The 11,855-nt window shown below is 43.8% G+C and overlaps 1 protein-coding gene across 4 annotated transcripts; it reads right to left on the bottom strand.

The window, feature by feature from the left end:
- Positions 1 to 444: 444 nt before the first annotated feature.
- LOC311247807 (uncharacterized protein) lies at positions 445 to 7,317 on the bottom strand. Of its 4 annotated transcripts, none has more exons than XR_014620877.1 (5): positions 7,257 to 7,317; positions 6,294 to 6,486; positions 5,510 to 5,588; positions 4,025 to 4,137; positions 445 to 1,168 (listed from the first exon to the last, which is right to left on the bottom strand). XR_014620877.1 is itself a non-coding variant. In XM_084338803.1 (5 exons), the coding sequence occupies exons 1-5, from the start codon at positions 7,258 to 7,260 to the stop codon at positions 1,165 to 1,167; spliced, it is 375 nt and encodes a 124-aa protein (XP_084194929.1). In that variant the 5' UTR covers positions 7,261 to 7,317; the 3' UTR covers positions 445 to 1,164. The 4 variants fall into 4 exon arrangements, 2 of the variants coding, with proteins under 2 accessions (XP_084194929.1, XP_084194930.1); XR_014620878.1 differs by having other exon boundaries at positions 4,017 to 4,137; XM_084338803.1 differs by having other exon boundaries at positions 4,017 to 4,111.
- Positions 7,318 to 11,855: the final 4,538 nt, after the last annotated feature.

Here is an 11,855-nt window from a genome sequence, read left to right on the forward strand (position 1 = left end):
GCAGAATGGGTACAGTACAGTACAGCTCAATACATACAATTGTTAAGGGGATGCAGACCAGAGAAAGGCTTTCGTCTTGTTTACATCAGGGTCCCCTATTTTCAATTCATCAGGACATATATGACATACATGACACACAGATAGACAGTACTGCTACATCTAGACATTTATGACATACCAGATTTACCAGATTTGCAAATACAGTACCGTTTGTGATACAAAAATAGTCCAGAAAAGAGAGTATATACATTTGACGTAGAAACTGTACATTGGAGGAGGTTGGGTAGGTGGGGTGGGGGGGGGACTGTACATTGGAGGTGGTTGGGGGGGGGGGGGGGGGGGTCACCCCTACATACGATAAAGACTTTTCCGGTCCTGTCTTTTTTGCTACAATGATGACAAAAGTGCTTGCTTTCAAAATAATGTTTATTTAAGAAACCGGGAAACACATTTGTGTGTATATGCAGGCTATATAATGCATTATTAACAGGTGTTTCAGGTCTAAATGGCTTAGTACTGTTGACATTACACTGCTTGTAGTTATTAGTAAATCAAATAGCATTAATAATTACAGAAAATTATCACTAAAGTGCTATCTGTTGCAGCTGCACATGCAGCTGCACACTTTTCCATAAAAATAGCATATTTGTATAAGTGTGACCATTTCTCAAAAACAGAAAATCATGTATTTTTTTTAAATACAGAAAAGGATCACTAAAGTGCTATCTGTTGCAGCTGCACTGCACTGTTCTCCATAAAAATAGCATATTTGGATAAGTTTGACCATTTCTCAAAAACAGAAAATCATGTATTCTTTTTAAATACAGAAAAGGATCACCAAGTTACCATTTCTCAAAAAATATAAATAAATACAGAAAATAAGCACTAGTTCACTCAGTGGAAATTTCTAGCTCAATGCGAGGTCTGCTGCTGCCGGCTAATAATACGGTCAATACGTGGGGAGATCTTTGACAAGGCAACACGCATGTCATCCTCAAGGCTCAACTTGGCCCTATATTTTGTTTTCAGAGCCGTCATGGATGAAAAGCCAGCTTCACACAGATATGTGGTGCTGAATGGTATCAACACCTTAACTGCTGCATCATGAGATACCCGACTTTCCAGTTGGTGTAGTCCACGACGCTGTTGTCGATCCAGTGCCACTCACCTGAAATAAGGAGAATCGGGATGAGATAATACTAATGCATGAAAAAACAGGTTTCAAGAGACTAAATTAAGTTTCGCATAGCGAAAGCTGGTAAGTAGCCACACACTATACCGAGCGACTGAACACTCGTTTCTCAAAGCCTTCCGTCACTTCTAGAATGGACTACAAGTGTTTTGTTGATTTACATCCACATCACTATTCATTCATCCTTATGCTGTTACTGCCGTCGGATTAGACTTTATTTGATTGGAAGAAGATCCCTCTGGAAAGAGTCGGGATTTGATGCAGGATATCGGCGGTATTATGCTAATTATATTTGTATTTTAACTAACCAGGTCGCAAATTAACCGCAAACAATAAAAATATTTTAGTTTGATCGCCACCGCGGTTGACCGCAGGCACTCGCCCACTATGGATCAGCCCACGCAAAATTTGTGTGTGTGTGTGAGAGAGACAGAATGAGGGGGAGAGAGAGGGGGAAGAGAGAGAGGGAGAGAGAAAGGGAAGGAGAGAGAGGGAGAGAGAAGGAGAGAGAAAGGGAAGGAGATAGAGGGAGAGAGAAAGAGGAGAGAGAGGGGGGAGAGAGATGGAGAGGGAGAGACACAGTGGGGGAGAGATAGAATCTGACAAGACAGAGAAATACACTTATTTGTTTGAACTGTATTATCCCTCGCCTGTTACACTTTGTGCACTTTGTGCATGTGTGAGAGAGAGAGAGAGAGAGAGTGTGTGAGATGGAGAGAGTGTGAGAGAGATATGGAGAGTGTTCATTCAGAGAGTGTTTGAATGAAGTACATTTGCTGAAATACAGTTGTTCTTAATTTTCACAGTTGTTCTTCATTTTCTCACTTGCTATGTGAGAATGTTAGTTATTATGTTCTCAATTCCCCTTGCATTGTTTGAGAATTGTGTGGAAGAGTTTGCTAGTTCTAGTACCCCTTTCGTACAAGTTAACAATAAATAATGGTATTAGGAATAACCACTGGGTTAGTATATTAGGACAAGTGCATGACAGTAAGGTTAGTTAGGGTTAGATATATTTATTAATTGTATTTCAGATATTGGTTGAAGAAGTGTGTCTTTAGTCGACAGCAAAAGATTGGATGAGTTTCGGCTGTCCTAACTGTGGTGGGAAGTTCGTTCTACCATTGTGGGGCAAGGACTGAGAATAGGCGGCTTCTCTTTGATGACCCTCCCGGAGCTTGGATAGGAGTAGGTCTGAGGCAGCTGGAAGATGCAGAGCGTATAGGCGTCTTGAGGGTGTGTAGTTAGAGACCATTGACCGGAGGTAGGCGGGAGCCGTTCCCTTTGCCACACGATATGCCTGGTCGAGGGCCTTGAAGCGGATTCGTGCAGCAATGGGGAGCCAGTGCAGGTCCCTAAGAAGTGGGGTGACATGGGCCAACTTCGGTAGGTTTGAGATCAGGCGGGAAACTGCGTACTGAATGAGCATGTAACCAACAAGCATCTGTACGGGGGACTACCAAGGCTGAGCGACAAGGTGGCATCCAGGAGGATGAAACTTGCAGGTCACTGCCACCGACACCAGGTACTTCCGACTAGCAAGCTGGTGCTCTGGGAGTCAACACACGGGCCCCGACCAAGAGGACGTCCCACACCAAGCTGGTGCTCTGGGAGCCGACACACGGGCCCCGACCAAGAGGACGTCCCACACCAAGCTGGTGCTCTGGGAGCCAACACACCAAGCTGGTGCTCTGGGAGTCAACACACCAAGCTGGTGCTCTGGGAGTCAACACACGGGCCCCGACCAAGAGGACGTCCCACACCAAGCTGGTGCTCTGGGAGTCAACACACGGGCGACGACCAAGAGGACGTCCCACACCAAGCTGGTGCTCTGGGAGCCGACACACGGGCGACGACCAAGAGGACGTCCCACACCAAGCTAGTGCTCTGGGAGGCAACACACGGGCCCCGACCAAGAGGACGTCCCACACCAAGCTGGTGCTCTGGGAGGCAACACACGGGCCCCGACCAAGAGGACGTCCCACACCAAGCTGGTGCTCTGGGAGGCAACACACGGGCCCCGACCAAGAGGACGTCCCACACCAAGCTGGTGCTCTGGGAGCCGACACACGGGCCCCGACCAAGAGGACGTCCCACACCAAGCTGGTGCTCTGGGAGTCAACACACGGGCCCCGACCAAGAGGACGTCCCACACCAAGCTGGTGCTCTGGGAGCCGACACACGGGGACCAAGAGGACGTCCCACACCAAGCTGGTGCTCTGGGAGCCGACACACGGGCCCCGACCAAGAGGATGTCCCACGCCGACATATGTAGACATACTGAGGAAGGACGCAGGTGTGGAGAGCCCTACGCAACTGGTCGGATGTATGGAGGATCGGGATGATTGGAATCTCCACTGGCGAACCCGTCTGAGGACGGCCAAATTAATGAATGACTACTGGTTTATTGAAGGTTCCCAACCACAGCCAAAAGAAAATCAAGGAGGCAGCCTTTGCGAATGATGCACCAAAGCCATGGAACACCCTATGGACATTAGGCTAGATCACTAAATATTTTCAAAAGTAAGCTAAATACGTACCTCGTTCACCGTAGCCTTTTAATACACTCTGCTACTTATACTCATTACATGCACAGTGATTATTGTACTGGAAATTAGAGCGATTTTATTGCACTGCACTATTGCACTATTTTATGCTAATTGCATGCTAATATTATGCCTATGTCTATTTTATGTCCATTATGTCTACATTACTGCTGTGAAGGTGCTATGCAAATTAAGTTATTATTATTATTATTATTATTATTATTATTATTATTATTATTATTATTATTATTATTATTATCATATAGAGATATTCAGACCTGGTGACCTCTTGCAGAGAGAGTAGTGGCTGTTGCTGCATGCTGCCGTCTTCCACGTTCGGTCCACGTCCATGTAGACAGGGCTCTACGCTAACCTTTTTCATTAGGGGCACAGGTGCTCCTAAATGAAAAAATTTAGGAGCACACAAAGAAATTTAGGAGCACAGTGAATTTTTTTCTAGTAACTGAGTTTATTAACAAACTCACATTTTTTTAAACAAAAATAAATGTACATGTATAGTAGTACTCTGTATGTGCATGTTCAAATGGGAACGGAACTGTGCAATAGCACCAAAGTCACTGGCCCACACTGTGTGTGCTAAACAAACTCACATTTTTTAAACAAAAATAAATGTACATGTATAGTAGTACTCTGTATGTGCATGTTCAAATGGGAACGGAACTGTGCAATAGCACCAAAGTCACTGGCCCACACTGTGTGTGTGTGCTAAACAAACTCACAAGGATGGTCTCTCCTTTCTCAATATGTACAAATCTCTACACTGGATGACTGGATGTGCCGCCGCGAGACGTTGTGTTTTACTACCGAATCTCTTCAGGTGCGGGTTTCCCGACACAAAGGGCGTATTGCCTGCCTGTTTCTGCAATATTTACAAAACATGACATTGTTTTCCAACTCTAGCCATGGGAAAATGTTTAGCCAATTCACGTTAAATTTGTATGTCTTCCCTCCGGCTCCAGTGGGTGTAGCATCGTTAGCTACAGTGGGTACATTGGGTGTAGCTTCGTTAGCTACAGTGGGTACATTGGGTGTAGCTTCATTAGCTAGTTAGCTACAGTGGGTACATTGGGTGCTACAGTGGGGGTAGTAGTGGGTGTAGCCTCGCTAGCATGCTGGCTAGCGTCAGTATCTTGGTTAACTATCACCTCTGTAACATGAGCTGCCTCGCCTGACTTCTCATTCTCCGGTATCTTTCGCGCAAAATAAAAATGAATGGGCAATACATGGCTGTATTGTCTGACTCAGACACTGACGCTCATAGATATATCTATGCTGACGCAAAAAATTACTTTCAGTTTCCAGTCGCGTGACCACAGGAAACTCTACTGTGATTGGAACGTTTATGCGGCTGTGAACTGTGGGACTTGTAGTTTTTTAACGATTCTCGCAGCGGAGAAAAAAAAGGACGAATGAGGCTGTACTCTGCACTCGCCGGCCCCACTCGCACGCCGTGCGAGTACTTGATTTTGCAGGTTCGCACACACATATTTTTAGGGGCATATGCGAGCAATTTGCTCGCACTGTAGAGCCCTGACACAGGCGTCGTTCATTGTAGGCTCGTTTCTCCCCCATTTGGTGTAGCATGTCCTTCATGCTCTGTAAATAACTATGTACAGATACCGAGATGTCACACCATGTTACCTGTACCTGTTTATTGCACTATGTTTTTTTTTTTATTGGATTCTATTATATGTTGTACCACTGTATTGCACATTGTTGCGGGCAAGACCACCCGCATTTCATTGTATACCTGTATGCCGTGACAATTAAAACTCTTGACTTGACTAGGAAAGAGGCCAGTTGTCCACCCACTTGAACCGGCCGCCAGTCTGAGAAAAGAGAAGTCACAAGAGAGAACAAGATCCTCTGTGAACAAACAACTGTCTGACCCAGTGTCCTTGACCCTTTCACTGTGACAATACAGAAGGTTAGCCCTTTACTATCACACAACCGACGGCGATGCTCCATCATTAGCTCCACGGATGCAGAGCTAATGATGGAGCATCGCCGTCGGTTGCGTGATAGTAAAGGGTTAACCTTCTGTCGTGTGGCAGTGAAAGGGTTAACACATTGGTTGCCAGCCGGATATGACAATTTATCGCTTGGATGCCACCACGTTAATCAATGGGAGGACGAGCACATTTGCGAATGCATAAACTATATCTTAAATTATGGCTATGTGTCTAATACACCCGTCGCTTATCAATGACTTGCTTGCAGTCAAAGATGTACAAAACGGATTGTTTTTTCATCAGTACATTTCCGTTTTATACCGTTTTGAATACGAGTATAGTTTCGGAGAGTTCTAGTAATTTCAGAGAAATTCCACGAAAATAGCCATTTACTGGAATACACAAAACACATTGTCATTTTCCGGCTGATTTATGAATAGTTTTCAAATAAACTATAGATTATCGAGAGTATTTGTGTTCTTATGCACGATACAAAAGCGGGCTGAAAAATAATTTATTCGTGCCACGCTCAGCGCCTAACGCCACACACAGAGATAATAATAATAATTTATGGATAATAACTTATGGATCTGCAGGGTAATGAAGGCTTGTATTATCGGGTTCAGGATATTGGCCAGATATGCGTCGTCTGCTTGGCACTGCCTCCTGGCCTTGTCCCACTTCATCTTCTGGGCCACCAGTTTGAAGGAGTCATTGCCCAGCTTGTAGAAAGTACTAGGTGACACGGTTGTGGCGGGGACCACTATCTGAGAATCTGACACAATATGAAACAGTAGTTGTCTTTCAGAAACAAAAGTATGACAGTGTGTGAATGTACCTTGAAATGGATTTAAAAAGCTAGATACATACACCCTTTCACTACCACACTACCAACGGGTTAACCCTTTCACTGCGACAATACAGAAAATATCACAACTTCATTGTACATGAGAATAATATAGTCCCCTTCGGATGTATATATATTTTATTATCTCGTTTTCTTACAAAGTACTGTATATCTTTATGTCATAAACTGCATCTTTAGTACTTGTGTGAATTTAGCCGTACTGTATTGTACCCATTCTGCAATCTGTTAATAACGTTTTCAATCAATCACATCATGGGGGGAAATTAGCTAAGGTTTGATTTGTTTATTTAAGATTGCAGAATAAATACAGTAAAAACAACTGCTAATTGGGGTTGCATAACAGAGAGATAGAAAGTCTTGTTTACATCAGGTCCCCATTTTCAATTCATCATGACATACACGACATACAGATATACAGTACTGTTACATCCAGACATTTACTGTAGTTAGAGTATGGATAAATAGCTAACGTTAAATTAGGCTATCGATATACTAACGTTAGGTAACGTTAGCTAGCTAGCAAGCTATGAACAACCAGTACAGCTAACATGAACGTGTTTACCTACTCTACTTTCGTTAACGTTAGCTGACGTTATGAAAGCTATGATCTGTAATGTCAACTGGATAACGTTAGCTATTTATTCATCTATGCTAATATTGTCAGCTTATTTACTCACCCATTTTGATGTGTGTTTCTCCCGATCATTCAATACATTGTTGACGGTAGAACAATGTAGTTTGAGAAGCCGTGAGTCCGTGACCACTTCCGGTAAAACGATAGCAATTTATCCGGCAACTTATCTAATTTAACAGAAATCAAAATCTTTCTTCACATCTAGATTTGTAAATTCCACATAACCTTAGATGTTGTTCTTTAATGTGTCACAGCAGCACAAACATTCCCCACATTTAACATTCACAAACACTAAAACTACGATACCCAGAGCTCATCGCGCAAACTCGAAGCGAACATACGTCATCTCTCCTCGCCACGTCCTTTTACAATTCCTCATCGGCAACTTATCTAATTTAAAAGAAAATTAAAACATCTTTTCAAAATCTTTCTTCACATCTAGATTTGTAAATTCCACATAACCTTAGATGTTGTTCTTTAATGTGTCACAGCAGCACAAACATTCCCCACATTTAACATTCACAAACACTAAAACTACGATACCCAGAGCTCATCGCGCAAACCCGAAGCGAACACACGTCATCTCTCCTCGCCACGTCCTTTTACGATTCCTCATCGGCAACTTATCTAATTTAAAAGAAAATTAAAACATCTTTTCAAAATCTTTCTTCACATCTAGATTTGTAAATTCCATATAACCTTAGATGTTGTTCTTTAAACATTACGTAGGCCCCTTACCCGCTCGCGAATTGAACACCACCCCATACGTTAGGCTAAAACCAAAGATTTTCGTCCATCAGCCCGTTTTAAACAGCGTAAATACGACATTTCTCTCCGTTTTAAAGCAATCAACTTATATACGCCAACTCCCGCACACCTTAGCTAGTATCCCTCCGTTTTGAACAACAATCCGACGGTCGCAACATATTTTAAAACACATAATTTGTTGAGCTGGGGACTATAAACAGAACCGTGCACGGAAAGGGCTGTAGCGTATTTCTGTATGCCTAGCCCTGCCCCCCAGACTTCAGAATGACCCAATCAAATGTGCCCTATCATTGAAATGCAAATACCAGCAGCTACGTCATGTACCACGCCCCTAGACGTCCGCCCCCAGACGTTGCTACTCATCCCAGCTAGTTCATTCGCAGGTTGCAAATGAACTAGCTGGGTACCCAACTAGTTCATTCGCAGGTTGCGAATGAACTAGCTGGGTACCCAACTAGCTCATTCGCAAAATGATCCTTGCGAATGAACTAGCTGGGTACCCAGCTAGCTAGGTCATCTTTGCGAATGAACTAGTTGGGTACCCAGCTAGCTAGGTCATCTTTGCGAATGAACTAGTTGGGTACCCAGCTAGTTCATTCGCAAAATGGTCCTTGCGAATGAACTAGCTGGGTACCCAGCTAGCTAGGTCATCTTTGCGAATGAACTAGTTGGGTACCCAGCTAGCTAGGTCATCTTTGCGAATGAACTAGTTGGGTACCCAGCTAGTTCATTCGCAAAATGGTCCTTGCGAATGAACTAGCTGGGTACCCAGCTAGCTAGGTCATCTTTGCGAATGAACTAGTTGGGTACCCAGCTAGTTCATTCGCAAAATGGTCCTTGCGAATGAGCTAGCTGGGTACCCAGCTAGCTCATTCGCAAGTACCATTTTGCGAATGAGCTAGCTACTAGCTGAGGCAAAATTTGGTGTAAAGCCTATGGGACAAAGCCGGCTAGTTAACTAGCTAAGACACGTGCTACCTAGCTAGCTGGGTACCCAGCTAGCTGACACATTTGCAACCTAGGTAGTGAGCTAGCTCATTCGCAAATGTGTCTTTGCGAATGAACTAGCTGGGTACCCAGCTAGCTAGGTAATCTTTGCGAATGAGCTAGTTGGGTACCTAGCTAGTTCATTCGCAAAATTGTTCCTGTGAATGAGCTAGCTAGGTACCCAGCTAGTTCATTCGCAAAGACACATTAGCTAGCTGGGTACCCAGCTAGCTAGGTCATCTTTGCGAATGAGCTAGTTGGGTACCTAGCTAGTTCATTCGCAAAATTGTTCCTGTGAATGAGCTAGCTAGGTACCCAGCTAGTTCATTCGCAAAGACACATTAGCTAGCTGGGTACCCAGCTAGCTAGGTCATCTTTGCGAATGAGCTAGTTGGGTACCCAGCTAGCTCATTCACAAAATGGTCTTTGCGAATGAGCTAGCTGGTTAACGAACTAGCTCATTCACAAATGTGTCCTTGCGAATGAGCTAGCTCGTTAACGAACTAGCTCATTCACACTCTGTTATGCCTGCCCAGCTATACTAGTATGGAGGTGAGGCCTTGCTGGCCTGGTCCTCGCCCCCAAACACCAACACCCCCCGCCCCCAAACACTCATGAATCAGCTAGCTGGTTAACCAACTAGCTCATTCACAAATGTGTCCTTGCAAATGAGCTAGCTAGCTACCCAGCTAGCTGATTCGCAAAGACAAGCTAGCTAGTTGGGTACCCAGCTAGCTAATGTGTCTTTGCGCATGAACTAGCTGGGTACCTAGCTAGCTCATTCGCAAAGATGACCTAGCTAGCTGGGTACCCAGCTAGCTAATGTGTCTTTGCGAATGAACTAGCTGGGTACCTAGCTAGTTCATTCGCAAGGATCATTTTGCGAATGAACTAGCTGGGTACCCAACTAGTTCATTCGCAAAGATGACCTAGCTAGCTGGGTACCCAGCTAGTTCATTCGCAAGAATCATTTTGCGAATGAGCTAGTTGGGTACCCAACTAGTTCATTCGCAAAGATGACCTAGCTAGCTGGGTACCCAGCTAGTTCATTCGCAAGGATCATTTTGCGAATGAGCTAGTTGGGTACCCAACTAGCTCATTCGCAAAGATGACCTAGCTAGCTGGGTACCTAGCTAGCTCATTCGCAAAGACACTTTTGCGAATGAGCTAGCTCACTACCTAGGTTGCAAATGTGTCAGCTAGCTGGGTACCCAGCTAGCTAGGTAGCACGTGTCTTAGCTAGTTAACTAGCCGGCTTTGTCCCATAGGCTTTACACCAAATTTTGCCTCAGCTAGTAGCTAGCTCATTCGCAAAATGGTCCTTGCGAATGAGCTAGCTGGGTACCCAGCTAGCTGACACATTAGCTAGCTGGGTACCCAGCTAGCTCATTCGCAAGGACCATTTTGCGAATGAACTAGCTGGGTACCCAACTAGTTCATTCGCAAAGATGACCTAGCTAGCTGGGTACCCAGCTAGTTCATTCGCAAGGATCATTTTGCGAATGAACTAGCTGGGTACCCAACTAGTTCATTCGCAAAGATGACCTAGCTAGCTGGGTACCCAGCTAGTTCATTCGCAAGGATCATTTTGCGAATGAACTAGCTGGGTACCCAACTAGTTCATTCGCAAAGATGACCTAGCTAGCTGGGTACCCAGCTAGTTCATTCGCAAGGATCATTTTGCGAATGAACTAGCTGGGTACCCAACTAGTTCATTCGCAAAGATGACCTAGCTAGCTGGGTACCCAGCTAGTTCATTCGCAAGGATCATTTTGCGAATGAGCTAGTTGGGTACCCAGCTAGTTCATTCGCAACCTGCGAATGAACTAGTTGGGTACCCAGCTAGTTAATTCGCAACCTGCGAATGAACTAGCTGGGATGAGTAGCAACGTCTGGGGGCGGACGTCTAGGGGCGTGGTACATGACGCAGATGCTGGTATTTGCATTTCAATGACAGAGCGCATTTGATTGGGTCATTCTGAAGTCTGGGGGCGGGGTGGACAGCGGCCGTGGTTCAAGTTTGCAGTTCCGTTCAAATATAGTTGCGTCTCAAGATTCAACGTTACAGTAGTATAGTAGAGAAATGGCTGAAGTTGTTAGAATGTATGGCAATCTGTCTGACAAGGATATGCGAGATTTGTTGATAGAAAACGGAGAATTGAAAATGATTTGAGAGAATATACTTTATTAATCACCAAATGGGGAAATTGATTGCCACCAGACGTATGTAACATACAACACAAACAAAAAAAATATTATAATAGAATACGGCAAAGTGCTTCCAGACAACACATATGGATTAAAGAAATTAAATAACACACTATATATATTCTCAATGGCTTTCTTGCAGGGATGTACAGAAGATTCATTTGAGATGGCAGCGATCTGCCGATACTGTAGAATATTAATACAATAATAACTAACTACTACACAATTAGTATGTACGTTTATTATCTTTGTATTGCATGTTCTTTGCATGTTTTGTGTTCACATCAACCTGCAAAGGGACTAGATGGAAACCGTTTATACAGTAACCATCCACTTAACGTTTTATATTCACTAGGTATGCTCGATATCGGCTTTTTTACCGATACCGATATTCCGATATTGTCCAACTCTTAATTTCGATACCGATATCAACCGATACCGATATATGCAGGGTTTCCCCCCAAAAAAACTGAATAATTTCAGGTAATTAATAATTTCACTGGATGCATTCAAAAGGCTTTCTAAATGTAAGCATTATCTGTGCAAAATATGATAATTAAAAAAGTAAAAATTAACATTACATATCTCTTGTTGTTGAATTAAACCAACATGCATACTTTTGACAATAAATCAAATAAGAATTGGTTCTTACTTGCTTGCCAGGGTAAATAAAGGTTAA

The sequence above is a fragment of the Notolepis coatsorum genome (assembly GCF_963971535.1).
Source record: "Notolepis coatsorum genome assembly, contig: SCAFFOLD_1144, whole genome shotgun sequence".
NCBI lineage: Eukaryota > Metazoa > Chordata > Actinopteri > Aulopiformes > Paralepididae > Notolepis > Notolepis coatsorum.